The 22657-nt window shown below is 28.9% G+C and overlaps 2 protein-coding genes across 2 annotated transcripts; one reads left to right on the forward strand and one right to left on the reverse strand.

Annotated features, from left to right (window-relative positions):
- Positions 1-680: 680 nt before the first annotated feature.
- Positions 681-5811, forward strand: zld (zinc finger protein zelda). Its single transcript, XM_070638204.1, has 2 exons — positions 681-3248; positions 3828-5811. Exons 1-2 carry the CDS (start codon positions 1295-1297, stop codon positions 4985-4987), a joined length of 3114 nt encoding a protein of 1037 aa, XP_070494305.1. The 5' UTR covers positions 681-1294; the 3' UTR covers positions 4988-5811.
- Positions 5812-11663: 5852 nt separating this feature from the next.
- On the reverse strand, positions 11664-12799 carry LOC139088857 (uncharacterized). Its single transcript, XM_070638176.1, has 2 exons — positions 12301-12799; positions 11664-12237 (listed from the first exon to the last, which is right to left on the reverse strand). The coding sequence occupies exons 1-2, from the start codon at positions 12756-12758 to the stop codon at positions 11664-11666; spliced, it is 1032 nt and encodes a 343-aa protein (XP_070494277.1). The 5' UTR covers positions 12759-12799.
- Positions 12800-22657: the final 9858 nt, after the last annotated feature.

The raw sequence follows: 22657 nt of genomic DNA on the forward strand, positions 1-22657 counted from the left end.
GCTAAAATTGACAATAAAATTCAGTAGCTTATTCAGCCCCTAATTCCGTTTTACCCGTCAATCAGGCTGAATTTATTTTTATCAAAAAATTAATTAATTGAATTAATTGTACCTGATTGTTCTGGAAAATATTAAAGTTTTCAAAAATAATCACAGAAACAACATTTAAAACTGCAAAAATTGTTAAACAAATCATAAAATGTGCCGAACAGCATAGAAGCTCGAAAATAATCAACATTACATGACATGTGAATATAAACAATTTCCCCTCTTTCCTTGAGAAGAATTTTCGTAAATTTTCGTGTAAGAGCTGAAAAGAAAAAGGGATGAAATGTTTGGCTGTTACACTAAGAAGCACAAGATGAGTGATATGAAATTTCTTTTTTTTTTTTTCGTGAGAATCAGTATCGTCCACTTCTCAACTACAACTAAGTAAATTACTCTTTTTGGTCATTATGTATGTATTGGTGTGTCTCAGATTTTTCTTCTTCTTCTGGTCGATGTAGAAGAATCAACAGAAGAAATATATATATATTTTTTTTTACTTTTTGTGCCATTTGGAGACCATTCGTATTCTTGCATCGCATCTAATCGGGCGTTTTTTTAAGTTATTTCTCTGTTGTTCGAAAAGTCAAAAAAATAATAATATAATAATAATATTAAATTAATATTAAAGTGAAGCACAAAAAAGATATACTTTAATATATATAAAAATTCAGTGAATTTAGTTTTTTTTAAAAAAAATAATAATAATTGAAAATTAAACGAAAGGAACAAAAAAAAAAAGATTTTTTCGGCAAACACATTTTCATTCTTATCATTTTTATTGTTTAAAACGGCGCGGATTGAAAGAAAATTCCCCATTGGTGCACGTCGAAAAGCAAATCAGAGACGAGAATTTATCGCGCGAATAAATATTACGATTTTTTTTTATCAGCATATCGGAATTTGGCAGTAGAAAAATTTTCTCGCAAAAAAAAGCTATAATTTAATTAAAAAATTATAAATTATTGGAATTAAACATATTTAATTAATTTTTTGATGCCATCAAAAATTAATAAAAAAAAAAAATAATTAAGTGATAAAAGAATTGAATGAGCGACTGAAGACCTATAACAAAAAAAGTGAAAAAAATAATAAAAAATTAGTGAAATTTATTTCAAGGGCATAGCTTGTTGAAAATCAATTGAAATGTGCATAGATACACAGGAGCAGTAAAGCATATATCATAAAAATCTAAAAAAAAATAATTAGTGTAAAAAATAATTTTGTAAAAAAATTTACTATTTATAAAATGACTAGTACAGGGGGAACCCAACAGCTGTCGGTTCCCCAAACTCAAAATAGTGCATATTCTTGTACACATTGTGGTTTATTGTTTGAATCGTCTACCTCATTACAAGTACACATGCATTATCAACATGAGAATCAATCGCGTTGGGGTGGATCACCAAATACAATAATATCAACATCCGCACCATCATCAACGACACCGACTGATACTGAAACAAATAATAATCAGCCAATTGGCAAGCATCATATTAAAGCAATGTCACCACATCAAAATACAATTGCAGCAGCTGATTCAAGTGATGGACATAATAATAATAATCCACCAACGCCTCAACCACCACATGACGCTGGTACGCCACATAGTTATCAATCAGGTGGACCAAATTCACCATTTGTTCCATCAATTCCGCCACCATCAAATGATATTCATCATACATCATATCCGACAACAGCAACATATCCTCCATACGAGGGACTTTATTATCACAATCTGGATTACGGTCAATCAGTTCATCATCAACAAGAGTACAAACAGACAGTGCCTTCATCACGTTATCAACCATACAACAATAGTCAAACATCCAATTCTCAAGTTCCAACCACAAACTCATCAGTACAAATCAATAATAATGGATTGAGTCCACGCGTTGTATCATCAACATCACCAACTCATACAAGTGCATCACCATCACAAAATAGTAATTCACTATTACACATTCCACCTGGTCAACCGACACCATCACCATCACCAAAACAATGTGATAAATGTGGCGTTGTATGTGAGACAGATGGACAATTAATTGAACATAGTCAAGTTGCACATTCCGATGGACATATCGTAAATGGTAATGGCATTGGACATAATATTAAACAGGAGAATATTGAGCATAATTATCCACCATTTGGACATCATCATCATCATTATAATGTAAAGGAAGAGCCATCATCTGATATACTTGATCTTGATTCACAAAAAATGGTATATCCACCACATCCGGATGGTACACTACCGCCAATGCACTCACTACATCCATTACAGTCAATGCAAAGGCATCCAATGATATGGGGACATGATCCACATTTCATACCACCACATCCAGGCGTTTATCATCAAAATGTCAAACCTGAATATCCACCAACACCTCCAATTAATACAGCGAGTCATATGAAAGCGCCAATTGATGGCTATTCACCAATTTTACCACCAACACCGGTGTCAATGAAACAAGAATATATCAAGTCATCGGAATATAATTCTGGAAATGGTGTTAATCAAAGCAATTCATTACCGCCTGCATCGACAATTTCAAAGAATTTTTCACCAGAACTTGCTGATACCGGTAATCAATTGACAACATCACCATCTGATTTTCCAAGTACAACAACGCCACAGGAGAATGGTGGACAATTTCAAAGAAATTTTGAGCCTCCATCGTCGTCACTGCCAGTTACAAAGAGTACGGGATGGAAATCGAATGAAGCAAGACGACCAAAAACTTACAATTGTACGGCATGTAATAAATGGTTTACAAGTTCAGGACATCTTAAACGTCATTATAATACGACATTACATAAAAATGCTGTCAAGTCAAGCGGTCAACCAGATCCAGCGACATTACCAATTAGTGCTCATCATCATCCAAATAGAGATCCAAATTATATGGGTAAAAGGAGATCACATCATCAACGGAATCAACAGCAACAGCAGGCACAACAGGCACAACAACAAGCTCAACAGCAAACACAAAATCAAGCAAATAATCAAGTAACAACATCAGCGAATCAACAAACGACATTACAGCAACAAACAATACCGGCTGAAAATTCAACACGTAGTCCTGATTATCAGCCACAATTTACATTGCCATCATTTGGCTCATCAGCATTACAACAGGGTTTCCAACAATATAGTGGTTCATCAAACATCCACAATGCATCGGGAAACGGGCAAGCAGGTGAGAATCATATCAGTTTCAATGGAAGTGCTCAAAAATTGAATCGTGATAGTGAAAGTGATTTTAATTCTGAATTTATAAAATTCATTAATTAAATTATTTGTGTGTGAGTGGAATGTGTGACTGACTCTAATTTTTTAGCGCTTCCTTGATCCTTAGTTTCATATCTATATACACAATTCCCTTGACATTGGGAGGCACAAATACGAGACAGTACGAAAAATTAGCGGAATTTTGTTAAGTCTTATCATTTTACATGACAAAAAGCGCGCGCCAAATTTAGTTCCCGACTTTATTTCGTTCCTTTAATTTTTTTTTTGATTTTTTTTTAATTTGAATGAAAATTTTCCGTTAATTTTTTTTTTGAAATTTGACAAAGAAAATCTCAAAGAAAATAGGAAAAGCAACCGTAGAACTTTAGTTATTCTTTTTATGATTTTTAGTTTTTTTTGCCAATTTTTTAAGTTTCATTCGAGTAAATTAGAAGTAAAGTAAAGTAAAAAAAAAATTTATTTTCATTTTTATTAATTTTTCCCTATTATTTTGTTTGTCGTGTGTTTTCCGCGCACAATAAAAAAGGTCCCTCACTACAAGTTGCCTCCCAATTGAGGGGCCTGCAATTGTTGAGCAACAGCAACTTATCAATGGACCATCACCAGGCACACCATCACCTTCAGCAGGAGCTCCAACTCATGGAACATACTTCCACCATCATCAGCTCCACCCAACCGCAGTCCACCATCATGCAATCGCCAGTCACCAACAGCATCAACAATTTAACGGATCAGCAGCAATATCAGCATTTGGATACCAACACCAACATCCCCTCGGGTTACCCCATAACCATCACCACGGAGGAACTGAATTATCACAATACTATTGGTAATTTACGTGACTCACAACTTACTGATGATGAACTTAATGATGAACAACAACAATTTACAATCATACAACCACTACCATCAATACATCCACATCCAGGTCATTATATGACAACATTTGATCAAATTGCATCACGTTATACAGGTGGTGTACCATATCCAGGTGATATGCCACAACCATTCTCACCTGACACACCCGATCCATATCAACAAATGGTAATAAGTACAACAGCGGGTACAAGTATGCCATATGAGGATGATATGATACCACAATGTGCAATGGCACCATCATCACCAAGCATATCATCAACGGGACATATCCAAATGTCAACATTATCAAACATATCCTCGATGGATAAGACAAAAGTCAGTAGAAAATCATCTAATTTAACTGTGGCATCAACAACAACATCATCAATAAGTGAATTTCGTTGTGATATATGTGATAAAGTGTTCAATAAATCGTGTTACTTAACACAACACAATAAGACATTCCATGTTGGTGAAAAGCCATTTAAATGTCATCGATGTGGTAAACGTTTTCCATGTGATGCATCACACGAAGAGCATGTTGCAAAACATGATGGTGATAAGCCATTTAAATGTGTCCAATGTCCGAAGGCATTCAATCATAAGACAGATCTACGACGTCATATGTGCCTTCACAGTGGAAGTAAACCATATACCTGTGAATTATGTGGTAAAGGTTTTATACGTAAGGATCATATGGTGAAGCATACGGAGACACATACGAAAAAGAAGGGTAATGGAAGTAAGAAACCTAAAAATGGTAAGAAGAGACTCTCATCGCTTAGCTTACAACCCGACTCTAATGACTCTATGCATGCATCTGACTAAAAAAGTTTTTTTATGGGTTTTTTTGAAATAATTTAAGTAAATTTTTTTTTTTGGACTTAAAAACAGCAAAAAAAAAAAAGAATTAAGTGAACGTGAAGTTACCAAAGTATTATACTACCTCAAAAAAATCAAGTAATGAATAATAATAAAGTGATTTAAAAGAAAAAGTCTAATCTACTTACATAATTCGTTCTTAACAAAATGATGAACTCGAAAAAATGATAAAAAAAATAATAATAATAATAAAAAGAAAGGAACTGTATCTGATTGTTAACACATAAAAAAGAAATATCTACCTCAAAAAAATAAGAAAAGTTTATCGAATCAATATTTACACAAAATATAAGAGAGAAATAAGTATGGAAGACACATTAAATTGATAAAATATGTGGTGCATTTATGTTTTTGGAAGAGTCTGAAGAACTTGGAGAGTTTAAAGGAATTTTAAGATTTGAAAATTTATTGGATTTGTATAATTAAAATTCTAACGGTTTTGTAAAATTCAAAATTTTAATGGCTTTGTAAAGTTCGAAAACAGTGGTTTAGAAAAGTTTAAAATTTTTATCGTCTTGGTTCAAAAATTCAAAATTTTTCAAAGATTTCTAATATTCGAAATTAATGATTTTGTAAATTCAAAGATTCAACATTTTGACGGTTTTGTCAAAGTTTAAACTCAATTTGAGAAAATTCAAGATTCTAACGAATTTGTAAAGTTCAAAATTGAGTTCTTCTGGAAAACTCAAAATTTTAGCGGTTTTCAATAATTTCAAAAGTTTAAAAATTTAACAGTTTTACAAAATTTGAAAATTCAATGGTTTTGAAGAGTTCAAAATCTCAATAATTTTTATGAAATTCAGAATTTTAACGATTTTGTGGGATGCCCAACTTTAAAGATTCTTATAAAACTTAAAAATTCAACGAATACATTGCAAATGTTCAAAAACTCAAGGATTTTTGTAAATTTCAAAATTTAAAGGTTTCGTAAAGTTCAAAATTTCAATGTTTTTTCAAAATTCAAAATTTAAACGATTTTGTAACATTCAAAAATCCAATGAATTTGGAATAACATTCAAAAAACCAACAATCTTTCTGAAATTCAAAATTTTATCAGTTTTGAAAAATTCAAAATATGAAAAAACTTTGTAAATTGGTGATTTTTGAAAGTTCTTTGACAATTTAAAGTAATTTAGAGTTGAAATTGGCTTGAATTTTGTATGAAATCGAGTCAAATTGAGACGATTCTATCACACAAAATCCGAGTCAACTTCAAGTCTTGATAATAATTTTGAATTAAATGAAGAATTTCTTCAATTTCCAAAATGAAAAATATCAAAATGTTGTAACCAGGGTTGTTACAACATATTCTGTTTTACAGAATGTGTACACATATGTCACATATTAAAAATCCACACATTTTACCTGTGACATATTTTACGACTCCAAAACAGCAATCAGCAATATTTCACAATCCATTAAATCCAAAAATTCTTAAAGACACAAACAGACATTAAAATATGAGTTAAGAAGTTCCAAATCATAAAATGATTCTTGCAGGAACAAAAGTGCGCCAAATAAGACCAGCAAAAGCTACTAAAGAGATTGAGTGAAATGATGTGGTGATTTTTTTTTAAAAAAAGAAGGAAATTCACTGAAAAGGAAAAAAAATGATCGATTTTCCTCTCATTAGCACACATTTCTCATTTCATTTTTGCTCAAAATTCCCTATATTTTTAAAAAAATATTTTTTTATATTATATTTTATAAAAAAAAGGCAATTGCTTTATATTATCCTTAGAGAGATTTCTTTACTCTATTTATATACACACATCAATACACACAAGAGCACAAGATACATAAGCGTACATTCATGCACATCAAATGGACGGCAAAAGGAAAATAAGAAAAAAAGATTTATATAACAAAAAAATAAATAAATGTACCTAAAAAAAACTTCAAATCCAGAATAAGCATGATTGAATTTATTTATAGAAGTAAAAAAAATTGAAGATAATTTTTTCTATTGAAAAAAAAAAGAAAATAAAAAAAGTGTAAAAGATGTCAAGAAATTTTTTTCCATTAAGTTGAAATTAAATTTATATTTTTTTTTTTTCGTCTTATTTTGAGCAAAAAAAGTGAAGGAATTTGTCTCCTATAAAGGCACAACAACAACAAAGTATGATGTGAATACCTTTACTGATTGAAAAGACAATGGTGAATTAAAGTAACGGTTTTGATGAATTCATAATTAATTTTTGGTCCCTTAGCGTATGCCTGCTCATTTCTTGTGTTTAATTTGGTTCAAATAGAGCAAAAGTGTCTCCCTATCATCCTTAATGTTTAATCAGTGGAAACTTTTTTTTCTACTTTTCTTTTTTGTTGCTCTTGTCACATTTTGTGTAAAAATATTTGACGTTGAAAAAGGGCATCGACAAACTAATGTTACTAAACAATGATATATACTCTCTGATATAGCTACCTCTATATATATAAATATATATAAAAAAACGAAACGTGATTTTTTCTCCTCAAGATGATTGTTATTAATTCCATTGAATCTTTTTGTTAAAATTAAAAAAATTAATAATGATAAAAAATTGTTTTTTATTTTTTCTCCTTTTTTTATTTTTCAAACATTTTTTTTATTGCTTTAAGTTTTTATATTATTTTTATTTTGTATCTCTCCTGCTGCCATTTTTATAAATGCTTCCAATTCATTGATAAGGATAGTTTTTTATATATGATGAAAAATGATTGTTTTCTTTATGAATTTTTCGTTAATTTTTGTTTAATATTTTTTAAACTTTTTTGGGGGTCATTTTAATGATGTTTAATTAAATTTTGGAGTCTTTTTTAGAGTCATAAAAGGATTTGAAGATTGTTTTAAAAAATTTGAAAATTAATTTAAATTTAAATATTTTCAAAATTCAAATTTCAAAACAATTTAAAAAATACTTTTAAATTGAAAAAACAATTTGAATTGATTTCAAAATTCAAAAATTTGAAAATTATTTTAAAATTCAAAAATTAAAATATTTTGAAATTATAAAAATTTGAAATTTAAAATTCAACAATTTTGAAAATATTTTAATGTTCAAAAAATTGAAAAGATTTAAGAATTCAAAAAATTGTTTTGAAAAATTTTGAATTCAAATTTAAAAAATTTAACAACTTGAATAATAATTTTTCAAATTTATAAAAATTTAAAAAAGTAAAAAAATATTTTTAATTTTAAATTTTAATTTCTGACTTCCTTAAAATCTTCATTTATATCATCTAAATTAGACATCATAATCCAATCGACCCCCAAAAACGACGACTAAGTTGCCAATGAGCACAATATTGTAAAATTTAGTTACCAAATTTTAAATAATTCTTAAATTTCAAAGAGACTTCCAAAATATTTTTATTATTTTATATCTTTAATTGTCTCTAATTTTATACGTAAATCAGTAATTTTGTAGTTTAATTATTGAATAAGCAAAGTACTAAAAATGCAAGAAAATAGTAACAATAATGAATAATTTTTTGTGACAGAATCAAATATCAAAAAAAAGAGTAACGGACATTTTATATTTGAATATTCATTTTCACGAAATATATTTCAAATATTTAAAAAAAAGAAGTTTTTATCGTTATTTAACGGAATTTTCTATGAAAAATTTCCTGAAATGTGATTGCTGATGATTTTGTCAATAATTAAAGAAATTAGTATAAAAGAAAAATCAATAGAATTAGTAGAAAAATTTAATTTCATACAAAATGATGAAAAATTAAACATTTTAAAATTCCAAAATAATTTTATTTGCGTTTTCTCCTTATTTTGTGATATTTTATTTTGGGAATAAAATTCAATTCCAAAATTAGTGAAATCATTAACGAAATTCTCACCGAATGACATTTGATGTGAAATTTATTGGTTGAAATTGAGGAATTTTAAGCTTTTTTTGAGTTTTTTTGATTTAAAAAATTCTTAAAATTCGAAATTTTAGCGTACTTTTAAAAACTCAGTAGTTGAAAGAATTCAAAGGTTTTCAAAAATTCAAAAAAATTAAGAATTTTCAAAAATTCAAAATTTTATTGAATTTTAAATTTTAACGATTTTCAAAAATTCAAAACTGTCAAACATGAAATTAGCTGCAATTAGAACAAAATTAGTAAAAAATAACAATTTTTTGAAAATTTTCAAAATTTCAAAAATAAAAAAATTAGCTTGAATTTGAAAAAATTAGAAAAAAATCAAAATTATTTTGACCGTTTAAATTTAAATTTACCAGAAAACCTTAAATATCAAATCAAATCAAAAAATCTTCAAAAAAAGCTAAAATTCTCAAATTCAATCCAAAAACTCATCCAGAAAATTTACATATTTATCCAAAGTGAATGCAATAATTAACTATTAAATCAGAACGTTACCATATCACAGATTTATATTAATATATTAGTTTGCTTTACATATCAATTATGAACAAAATGAAGGAATTTAATTTCATATCACCTCAAATAGACAAATATCCCATAAACTTTGGGTACTGCAATCTCATACATTTCAGTTAAAAGAAGAATGAAAAACGAGAAGGAATTAAAGATTGATCAAGGATTGATGCATTTGGCCATATTATTAAGTAATGAAGAGAAAAAAAAAAAACAAATCCTTAGAAATTTAAAAAAAGAAAAAAAAAAATATTTCGAGAGAAAGCAAAGCTAATATTGAAAAAAAAACCTATATAATAATTGTATAATTGTATTTTGAGTGTGTACAAGAAAAAATATAATCATAAAAAAATTGGAATAAATATCATTAAATGTTTGGCATAAAAAAAATTTGCTCAGCGAATAAAAAAAAGTTTAAAGTAAAAAAAAAAGTTTATCTTTAGGAATTTTTTTTCATGTAATTTAAATAAAAAAAGAATAAAAAAAGTAAAAAAAATTGCAATTAAAACTGTTAAGTATCACATAAGCAATTCGTTTATCCATTCATTTACGAGCGTGTATACGGAGCAATTCTTACACAAGAAAATTAATTTCAACACTCACAAATTTTGATTTCAAATTTCATTTTCATTTTACCCCCACTCCCCCCAAAATGTGAATCAAGAATAATGAAGATGAAGAAAATTCCACAAAGAATCTTCTCCAATTACTAGATAATTTAGTAGTTAGATTTAAAGAAGAAAAAAAGTAGAAATAAAATTGAGATGATTGTAGAATTTTGTCCAATTTTGCTTTATTCTACTAAATTATATATCAAAAAAACATACACATCACATACAAAGACATACAGACAAGACATTACATAAAATAAGTTCATTTTTAATGTAAATATTATAAAAGACAAAAAAAAAAAAACACAAAAATTTGATGTATTTCCAAAAAAAAAATCAAGATACTTTAATAATGTCATTATTATCTGTTTTGTTAGTCAAGTAAGATGGGCAAAAAAAGTATTCAAAGAACAAAAAAAAAAAATAAAATTGTATGGATAAAAAAATTTATTGAAAAAAATGATGAAAAATTTATTAATGAAAAAAAATGAAAAATAAATTGTTTAAACACAATAATTTAAAAAAATAATGATTTGACTTTTTACTTAATTAAATTTGAATTTCTAGGCATTTACAGGTTGTAGTTTGAAGCTTTCAGAGTAATTTTAGTTTACAATTTTGGAAAATAATGTCCAAAATTTTGAAATTTTGTTTAATTTTTGGATTTTATGAATAACAATTAAATTTTAAGAGACCTAGACAGAGATTGTTCTCAATATCCCGAATTGGCAGAAGAAGAAGTTATCGAAAGATAGAGCTGTCTGCAAACGTTCTTTAAACGCGGCGATGAGCTTCGTGTGCCTCAACCAAGGAAATAAGTAGGCCAGTTCAACTTAACTTTAGAGTTATGGTTTCCCAATGGGCGTTTTAGCTTTTCCCGCTACAAAGACCCAGGGTATATCAATGCAATGTACCTAGCCACAATTTGAGTGTCGCGAATAAATAAACCGAGTTCTTGTGACAGGTTCTAGGATCGAACCCATGGCCTTAGATTTGACTGCCCGACTTATTTGTCTATTAGACTATGGCCCCTTTTTCACTGCTGTCATAACCCATGATTTAAATGCAATAAACTTACTTATTTCGCTTGCTTTAAAGACCAACTGCGATCCTTAGCCTCTCTAAGTAGACATCTGAAGCTTCTGTCAATTACCAATACCTAATGCAATACTATCTATATCAACAAGCTTGCTCCAAGAGTCACGAATCATACAAATCGAACTGATGTGATTATAAACAGCAAACATGCTTACTTACTGGAACCATGCTCCAACTTAGAGTCTAGGTTATTACAAAAGGCCTTCCATCTGACTCTAATGCTGACCACATCACAAAGTTTGTACAAATTTTCTGTTTTGACATCTTATTGACAAACAGCAAAGAACTCAAATATAGCTTAACTACCCTAACATAGAATCCTGAGCTTGTTAACATACTAGACCGATCCTTTTTTGAATACCACTTACCTATATAATCCATACCTTTCTAATAAAATTAAATTTAAAATTCTCAAAAATCATTACCTTAAAAATAACCTCGATCAATTTATTGAAAATAAATATTAATCTCTAATTTTTACAAAAACTCATTCATAAAAAAGGCACAAAAATAGAAAAAAACTCAAAAAAATATTTTCACCATTTTTTCCCTTTCGACTTTATTAGCTTCTCTAAATTTTCCAAGAATTCAGCCGATATTTCGGACGAATTAAATGGATTATTGATATACATCGGTGCACTTGCATTCTCCTTCGACAAAGGTTCCTCTTCAGTTCGATAATCATCATCAGCATCACCATCAACTTCTAAATCAGTCATTTCTTGGCTATTTAGTATATCCTTAATTGTCTGTAATTTAGTTTTGTATCTTCCGGGAAATAATGGAAAATTTGGTCTGTTTGGTCGATTTGGTCGATTAGGGAAGTTTTGAAATCGTCGATTATATCTTAAAAATCTCATAAATACAGTCATCATTAAGAATGTTTTAAGTAATGCGAGTGCTTTGAAGAAGAAGAAGAATTTGATGGGAAGAAAAATGGCTTTAAGTACAATGAATGGCAGCGCAAGTATTGCAAAACCACCAAAAAGATACTTTAGACCCGTCAACAGAACCATTGATATTGATGGATGTTGTTTGTGTTCATGATCCTGATCGGAAATGTGAAATGTTTGTACATTCGGCTTCTCATGACATTTATGCATTGGATATCTAAATGAAAATTTAACTCGTTTATATAATTTATTGGATATAAATCACATTCACAGCACTAACCCATAATCTTCATCATAATAATCTGATCTATGTAGTGATGGTCCGGGATTTGCTATTGGTATCACTTTCGGTGTATGTTTAAAGCCTAATGGAAATGTCAAGGCATTTTTACGATTAAAATCAAGTTGATGATTCTTGTAATAATCTTGATAATTCACATTAGTCATTGGATCATTTGTATTACGTTTATTTCTTATATCGCTTATCATATTCAGTTTCTGCATATTTTGCTGTAATTTCATCTCATAATTTTGTCTTAATGTATCATAAACTGAGTCTAGGACGTAATTTCTTGAATTTTCTTCATCGACCACTTCCTCACTCACATCATTTTCTGATAATTCATTAAAGTCCTTTTCCGGTAACTCATTAAAGTCATTTTCAATATCCTCACTGAAGACATTGCACATTATGAAATAATAAACCACAATAAATACAAATAAATTCCACAGGATCATTGCTATTGACCTAAGAATATTCACAGAAGCACTTGATTGATTGAAACACAAAAATGAACTGAAAAGTTGAACTCTATGTACAATTAATATTTATAAAGTATTCAAAGCTCTTGTTTTTTTTGTGTGAAAAATTGATTCTTTTCATTTTTTTCCCATCATCTTCTCAATTTCCATTCTTAAATTAATTTCTTTGACCATTAAGAATGTGAAAAAGAATTTTACTATATTCGTGTTCAACATCCACGTTCTGCTGTAAAATTTCTTTTATTTATTTTTGCTGTTTTTTTTAATTAGCAAAATGGAAAATGAGATTATGAAAATATTTTATGCATAAATTATAAGGAAATTTGCAGGAACATTTGTGTTTTGTGTAGGAAGATTGAGAGATGTTGTTGAGGTTAGGGGTTATGGATGACCTTTTGGAGGTGTTTAGAATTTTATAAATAATTGAAAAATCTATTTCAAAAATCAAGTTTGATTTTAAAAGTTCAAAAATTGATCAATTAGCTCAAATTCAGTTCTTTGAGTTCAAAATTTGATCAAGAAGTTTACGTTTGATTTCAAGAGTTCAAAAATTGATAAATAAGTTCAAATTAAAATATTAAAGTTCAAAAATTGACCAAGAAGTTCAAATTTGGTTTCATAAGTTCAAAATTTGATTAAGAAATTCAAATTCAGTTAAAAGAGTTCAAAAGTTGATCAACAAGTTTAAAATTTCATCAAAACATTCAAATTAAGTTCAAACAGTTCTAAATTTAAATGCAAAATCTCTCAAATCAACTAATCCACAATTTCCCATTCCATTAGAACCTCTAACTCAACCCAATAATGTTCTAATCCAACATTTCGACACGAAATGAACTTTACTTGTTATGCTTTGTTACCTTAAGAATAGAACAAATTTCATAATTTTCTCTTTTCACTTCATTCACCGGAAAAATTTCTCTCAATTGTTTATGTGAATATACGAAAAATATTTAGAAATTTAATTCATGCGTTTATGATTTACAATGATGAATAATTATTCATTCTAACATAAGCATCTCTATTCTACCTACTATAATCTAAAGCATTTTAAATTGAAATTGTAATACACTAATCAAGTGAGAATCGTGAGTTCAATCAGGTGTTGCAGTTAACAATGAGATATTGTATAGGAGTTGAACTCCAAGTGTCATTATTAGGTACAATTTAACGGTTTCGGAACTTCCTGAAAATATTTTCATTCATAAATATTCAATTAAATTTCAATAATTGAGTATCGAATAGCTGTTGATGTAGTAAGAATCCGTTAGAAACTCAAAAGTTCTGAATCCCACGTCTGATGACGTCTTACGTCTATTACTTAATAAATGGATGTTATCCCTAGTCTAAAATATTCAAAAACTCATGAGAAAGACAATTAAGAAGCTAAGTTTGAAGATTCTAACGACTTTACTTATCTATTAGATATAAATAGTCATAAATTTGAATAAAAACAATGAAGACATTGATCCCTAACAATTCCATCAAGCACCTTGACATATCAAAGAAGAAAAAATCATCTGATCAGTTCAATTATTCTTACATATCTAGGTCTATATGCCAATGAATCTATTCAGCCTCTATATAAAAAGCAAAAATAGAAATAAATAGCATGGGTCATTAACATTTTCAATCTTTTAAGAACTATTTTTCTTCTTCATACTTTAGTGTGATTCTCAAATATTTTTTTTTATATATTTTAATTCATTCCTTTTTTTGCTTTCTGTTTGTATATTTATGCATATACATTTTATTATAAAATATCTCCTCATTATGCTTTAATGATATTCACACACGTAACAAATAATGGATTGGATGCTGGATGATTTTTGATACTCTCTTACTATTATGTATAATAATAATTCATTCCTGTTTAGAAAATCTTTCTCTAAACTTCATTTGGCATCACTAATTAGATAAATTTGTGTCTTATGCATATTTTATTATACAAAAATCTAGACAGTATATGAGAAGCTTATTCAACAAATAACAACAATGATGCATTATATCAAAATAAGGAATTGAAAGGGGTTAAGAGGCATAAAATGATTTACCGATATATTTTCTCATCTTGAAATCTGTTGTGTCTTCTTCTCATCAAAAATAGTAAAGGGATATAAAAACAAAAAAAAAAAGCAGTCTCAAGGAATTCTGTCTGTCTTTTTGATGGAATGACTATGTAAAATAATTTTTGAAATAAATAAATAATAAAAAAAGAAAGGGTTGAACAAAGTCGTTAAAATTGAAGCAAAAAATTGTCTATACTATGATCTTATGTACCGTAACGAGATGTTTGCACTATCCCGTAAAGGAATTCAGTGTTAAAAGTGTGCGAAAACTATTGTTTGTGAGAATGGAAAGGCTTAAATTTACGACTGTAAGTTCATTTAGATGTTAAAGAGTAGAAATTTTGCAAATTGTTCAAGGTTTTATGACTGTAAGGACTCTGTTGTGGTTCTGACAATAAAGAATATGTTTAAGAGGATTCTAAGGCTTGGATTGATGAATATGGAAGCTTAGTTTATGTGGAATATTCATAAAATTCATGTGAAATATTCATAAACTTCAAATCTCACTTTTAGACTCTTATCAAAGGTCACTTTAATTTTGAATGATTCCTTAGAATGTGCTTCAAAATAATTAGATTGTCACATAAACGCCACTAAATATGCAGCATATCATGCAATATTTTGCTATTCAAAACAATTTCATTGTAAAATTCAATTGATGTGAAGTTTTCTTGAATTTTGCTATATTTACCTTAATTCCTTGATGTTGATTTACTTCTAAAGCTCGATTTCTCTCAATGTTAGCTCAATAAGACAGCTTTAACCAGCTTAGAACCAAGAATTCCTTTAAATTCAATTTAATTTTCACTTTGAAATTTTGTAAACAAAAACTTTTCTCACTGAACTTACCAACCTAAAAATTTCAAATCTCAAAAGTCCGTTGAACTATAATTGCTCCCAAAACACAAAAAACTCCTTAAAAACAATCAATTACAATGCTTAAAATCATCAAATTACACGGGATCTATTCAAATTTCATCCCAAATCCATAATAATATTTTCGCTATAATTTACAAAATCATGAAATATGAGAAACAATCAATCTATACTTAAATATATTACCTATGAAATTCATCGTGTCAAGCCCTCAAGAAATGCTATTAAATTTTAAAGAACGAAACAAAAAGTTGTGCTGAAAATTGCACACGAAAAAGTATATCTTAATACATAATAAAGAGAATATTAAGAAAACAACTTAAAGTATAGCGAAGTATGAGAGAATGAGGCAAAATAAAAAGGGTTTCCTATATACTTTTAAGCATAAATAAATTTTGATGTAGAATCTACATATAGGAAGTAATTTTTTTGGGAAAGTCGAAAGGAAAAAAACGAACCCTTTAAGGTGAGAAGGAAAGGAGAAATAAAAACAACGGAGGAATAGATACATAAGAAGATGATGATGTTATGCTTATAAGCAATAATCGCATTCGACTAGCACCTGGCCTTTTTCATCTTCACATTGCCTCTTATTTTTTATTATGTTTTTTTTTTCTTTATTTAGCCCTTTTATGTATGTATGGCAGGATCTTTCATACATAATGCCATGTATCTTACCACTCCGCATGCACATTGATGAATCAAAATTCTACTATTAGCGAGCTCCAATGATGATGCTTATGAATGATTATACAAAATAGTCCATGAGAGATGTGTTGAGGAAGGGGAAGGATGAAGAAAAAGAAATAAAAACCGTTTGGTGATTAACTTTGATGAAGCAGCACTTTTTCCACTGAATTAAAACATATCTAATGTGTATGTTATTTATATTATTTCATTTTTAGCTCACGCTTGATTACCATGAAATATACAATCCTGAGAAAATGATTTCTTCCTTTAGCTATTACCGAGTAATACATTGTGATCGGCAGGATACCGCTACTTACTTAATTATTGGAGTTATGCTCCGGTGTGGAGTATTGGTTGCTACAAAATGCTTTCCGTCTGACTATTTTGCTGACTTTTTCACAAAGTTTGTACAAATTATCTGTTTTTGCATCTGACTGACTAAGAATCCTAAGAACTGATTGAGAAAAGCTGTTGATAAAGATAGCAATGCATTTGATATCGGTAAGCGGTAGACCAAAGCCAGAAAAATAGCCAGGTTTAGGAGATGTCTAGGAAAGGTCATGTGTTAAAATTAGTGGATCTGTACAACCATCGAAGTAAGTAAGTAGCATCTAACTGACATTCTCTTAGAACCGTCCTACACCATGTTGCTTTTGGAGCTCTAGGAAGTATTTTCCGTTGTGTATTTCATCCCAGGGTAGTTAAACAAACTTGTGTTTCTGCTTCCGCATCGACATTTTTTAAAAGTATCCAGCCGTCTTTCTCGGGGTATCGCTACTTCATGTTAATGGCAAGAATTGAAGGTATTCTGGTGAAATTGTGAAAGATGCAACGAGACACTCCTGGTTCATTCAAGACATTCTCTTAAGGTATTTCCGAGTAACACAAAGTGGCCGCTAGGGAACCGTTAAATCGCATTAACAGCAAGACGTGAATGTGTCCTGATGGAACCATATCGGCTCCAACGTGTCTTTTGGGCTTCATTTAAGACACTCTAGCTCTTTCCAAACAAAACAACGTGGTCATCAAGATTCCGTTACTTCATGTTAATGTCAATACGTCAAGATGCCCTGATCAAGACGTGACTATATTATACCACTCGGGACTTCATTTAATACGATTCCCGCAAATGAATTGTACTGTTAAATGCTACATATTACAAATGATCTGCATAATGACTCACTTACCAGAATCGCACAAACACAGAACACAAAAAATTGTTGATGAATAAACACCTGAGATTATTTCACACGCACATCATACTATGCTGAGTTTTATGCTCAACACATGTTGCCATTCTTTGTAAACATTATAAATGCATTTTTATTTGCTGAATGCATTCATCTGTTTGTGGTACCGGAAATTTTCAGAATAAATGACATTTTATGTGCGTCATGTGCATTATTCATGCATTATGCTCCTACATTCGATGTGAATCATGAAAGAATTATTTTTTTGATTTTTCTTTTGAGAAATTTTGTTGACGAGAATTTTTTCTGCGTATTGAAAATTGTTGTTGTGATTGTTTATGTTTTTAAGTGATTCATTTCTTTGGAAAATCTGTGATATCAGATTGTTGAAGTGATTGTTGAATGTTTAATGAATTTTGTTGAGATTTTAAAAATTTAAAGATATTTAATATTAAAAGTTTAAAATTAAAATTTCAAAACTTCAAAATTCTTAATTGAAATTTCTAAAATTCAAAATTGAAATTTCCAAAATTCAAAGATCAATATTCAAAATTCAAAATTCAAATATCAAAAATTCAAAATTGAAATTTCAAAAATTCAAAATTCAACCTTCAAAATTCAAAATTGAACTTTCTAAAATTCAAAGATCAACATTCAAAATTTAAGTAGCAAAAATTTAAAACTCAAAAAGTCAAAATCTTAAATTAAAAATTCAAAAATTCAAAATTCACAATTGAAATTTCAAAAAATTCAAAATTTAACATTCAAAATTCAAAATTGAAATTTCTAAAATTTTAAATTCAAAAAGTCAAAATTCATAATTGAAGTTTCAAAAATTCAAAATTGATGTATTAAAAATTGAAAATTCAGCATTCAAATTTTAAGATAGAAATTCAACAATTCAATAACTTTTCCATACAAAATCTGAATTGACTTTGAACTCTGGAAGGTCGATTCGATTTGAATTCAAGCTCCATTTTGAATAAACCAGATTGCAAGCAGTCCTAATTCTTTCTCCAAACACTTCACTTGACAAACTTTAATTTCAATTTTTAAAATCCACTTCAAAAAATCCCAAAATAAAATTAAATTCACCAAAAGCCATACCTCAAATAAAAAATTATGATGAATATTCAGGTGATCTATTCAAGTACAAATAAAATCGCATAGAAAAACTATTCCCCTTACCATTAATCTATAATGATACGCATCATTCTATTGAATGCAAAAAAAATTTGACAAAGAAGTGTAGTTTCCATTCATCCTTCTGACATTGAAAATTAAATAAAAGAGAAAAGAGGAAAAAAAAACTGCAAACTCTGTCGCTATTCATAGGATCATGTGAATCGAAATCGCTTTTCAAGTTTCTAATAAATCACACATAAATAAAAATTTCTGTTCTCTTTATTTTATTTTATTTTATTTTATTTCTTTTCCTTCTCTCATAAAAATATCTCGAAAAAAATTCTAGACAATTTTTGTTGTTTGAGTTTTTTTTTTTTGTTATTTTTATTTCTTGCTTTCTTTTACAATTCTTTTCACTTCTCGTTTTTCGTTTGTATTGTGCTTCGAGAAGTGTGGGAACGGAGATGAAAAACTGCTTCGTAAGTGAGTTGAAGTTTGGCAAAAGGATTTCTTTTTTTTTTTTTTTTTGGAGCATTTTTATGGAAAAGGTGCAATTTTTTTTGTAAACATTTTGGGTGACTTTTTAAGGATTTTTTTGGTGATTATGAATTAGTTTTTTGGGAGTTTCAAGCATTTTTTTCGTTAAATTAGATGAAAATGTCAAAAAAATCAATTTAGATTCTTTTGAATTTTTGAAAATTTGTTCAAAATTTTCAAATGCTTAAATTTTGTAAACTGTTTTTTTTCTTTGAATTTTTGAAACCCGTTAGATTTATTTGAATTTTTAAAAATCGTTAAATTCTTTTGAATTTTTGAAAACTGTTAAATTCGTTTGAATTTTTGAAAATTAAATTTAAACTTTGGAAACTGTTAGATTTCTTTGAATTTTTGAGAATCGTTAAATCTTTTTTGAATTTTCGAAAACTGTTAAATTTTTCCAATCAAAAACTCATTGTCATAATCTCCAAAAGTCACTCAAAACCATCAGCAATGTCTTTGCTACCAGTTTTTATTATGTTTTGTTTGTTGAATCATTTATTTCGCTCCAACAAGAAGGAGAAAATCTCACTTCTTCCTGCTAAAACTTTCTAATATAATATCATTTTATATATATTTTTTTTGCTGTTGTGTATTTTTCCTCATCATTCCATCACACAAAAAAAACTGCAAATAAAGTCGAGCAAGTCTTCAACAAAAATTCAACTCTGTCCTGTTTATTGAATTTGTTTTGTTGGTATAATGAAAACAATAGGAACGATATGTGAAGCAAAATAGAGCAAAAATAAATAATCAGATTTCAATAGATTTCTATTTTTATGAAAAGAGAGATTTTTTTATCCCATTTGTTATCTGATTTTTTTATACTCTAAAATGACGGTGTCTGATTGGCAGAGAGAAGCATACATTTGCAATATGTTTCCTTCTTTACATTTAATTCTACATTATGTTGTTTGGTTGGCGTGAGAAGCACATGAGGAGACATAAAGTGGAACAGATATGAAAGCAGAGAAACAGAATTATTTTTTTTTTATATGAAATTTTCTTCGGTTACGGGATTGTAACTGTAGTTTTTTGGAGGAAGATTATTTTTCCATTGTTTGTTGTAGAACAGATTCTTAATAAATGTGGATTTCTTTGAATCAATATTAGAATTATTCTTTTTTATGTGTTTTTGTTTGTTTATTAGCTACAAGTTGGATTGTTTTCTTTTTGGAGATTTTAAGGTTGAATTTATGAATTTAGTGTGAATCAATGGATTTATAAGAACTGAGAGATTGCTATCTAAGTGTTTTATAGTGTTTAGTATGGAAATTTTAGATGATTATTTAAAATTCTACGAGTTTAAGGACAGTATTCTTTAGTTTTGAGAGAAAAAATTGTTTGTTTACATTTTTTTACACATCGAATGTTTGACACTAAAGTTTAGCTTGACTATTTCTTTAAGTACATTTTAAATAACTAAATAAGAAAGAAAAAGAGTGAGCAAAGAGATTATAAGCAAAGTTTTGCAATGATTCACTCTAAAAGACAAAAATTTTTCAAAATAGTATGTAAAAATGTAGAAAAACTTTCAAATCAACTTAAAATTCCACAAATTTCCTATTCTAAACATAAAAACTTGATTGTTTAAGAAAATATTACTAAAAATCTTGAATTTAGGTGAAAACTCAGATCTATTTCAACTAGAATTATGCTTCATCGAACATAATATCTATTAATCTCTCATCTCACAAGAACTATCTCTTCCAAAACATCATCAAAGCAAAATAACCAGCAATAATTCATCCATCCCTTAGTTTCAAGTTGTTCAAAGTATTTTGAAACCGAAGATCCCACGAACAATTGAGCCACTTAACTGAACTCTCAAATTACATTTATTTTTTGAAGTAAAAAAAAAGTAAATTCCAAGAATTTTTATATTTGCAATATAAATCACAATCATCATTATTCTGAATACATTATATGGAGTATGAAAAACATTCTTAAAGTTATCGCGATGTCCTACATATTTATTTTTGTTCACGGCATGAGATGTAACATAAATAAAAAGGCATAAAAAAATGAAAAACTTTGTTAGGTAAAGAGACAATTTTCATATTTGACCAACAACGTGTATATCACAGCATAGAGAGAGCAAAAAAAAGTTATAATTGGTGGACTTAATGGAATGCGGCGAGAAAGAAAAAAATTCTTGTGTAGCAGACCTAGTAGACACAAACAGTGAGCCAGGGGACGGGGAAGAAGTTTACTTGTTTATATGCTCAAAATGTATTTTTAAAGTAATAAATTCTTGTTAATTGCTTTCTTCATCGCAACGGTGCGCATTTATTGCCGCGGCATATAACTTGCTCTCTATCTGTCCATGGCATTCGATGCTTGTAAGGGCAGATTCCACCGGAGCTTTAATTACCCATAAAAACATTAATTTTCTAAAATAAATTCACGGAAAATGAAGAAAAGTTCTTGTGAAGGAAAGCGAGCATAGCTTAAGAAATTTATCATTATAATAACGCACATTGTGCTGTTTGTTTCCATCCTTGTCCTACATTTTAAATACATAAATTTATATTTACATGTAAAAAGATATAAAGTGATATTCACTGCTGCTTCTCATATTTTATGAATTTTCCCAATAAAAATTTCCTTACTTTAATTGCCTTCTCATTCTCACCTCACACATAACGATGCTTTAAATGGATGAAACACGCGGGAAACAGAATCTTATGGGGAAGAAGAAGAAGAAGAAGAATGAAGCATAGAATAAAAGTGCTTCAAGGGCAAAACTATAACCACTCATTACTATTACTTAACATTCAACAAAAGCACCAATTTATCTATTTATGTGTTTTATGGACGCTGTATTTTTGGATCTGGGAATGGAGGTAAGGATTGCATTTTGTCTTGAGGATGGTGATTCTCAAGGTTGACCTCCAAAATCATTCCCAACGTCAACGTTGACCCTTCAAGGTTGATCCCCCACTTCAATGTTGACAACCTCAGAGTTGGTCATCAAACCTCAAGGTTGACTCAACAAACTCAAGGTTGTTCTCGAGGCATCAAGATTGATTTCCAAACCTCCCTTAAACTCAAGATTGATTAAACCCTGATATCTTCATAGTGGAATCTGAAGTATCGAGCCAATCTAGGCTAATCTGCCAATGCAAGACTTAAAAGTTTAACCTACTTAATGCATGTGAAGCCTTTCCTTTAAGCCTGGGTTCGATTCCTACTAGAATTCTGTTACTTTACATCAAGAGCTCAAAGTTCAACTGAATTTCTAATGAAATCAACTATCCTGAGCAGTACAATGCAAAGATTTTTTAAAAATGATTCAAAATTCCGTCACGAAGCTGAAGGGGTGGCCTCAGTGGACAAAAATACAATTAAAACTAGTCATCAACTGAAATTAACTTGTTAACGAAAA

The sequence above is a fragment of the Chironomus tepperi genome, unplaced genomic scaffold (assembly GCF_022539635.2).
Source record: "Chironomus tepperi strain 1889 unplaced genomic scaffold, CSIRO-AGI_Ctep_v1 contig_171, whole genome shotgun sequence".
NCBI lineage: Eukaryota > Metazoa > Arthropoda > Insecta > Diptera > Chironomidae > Chironomus > Chironomus tepperi.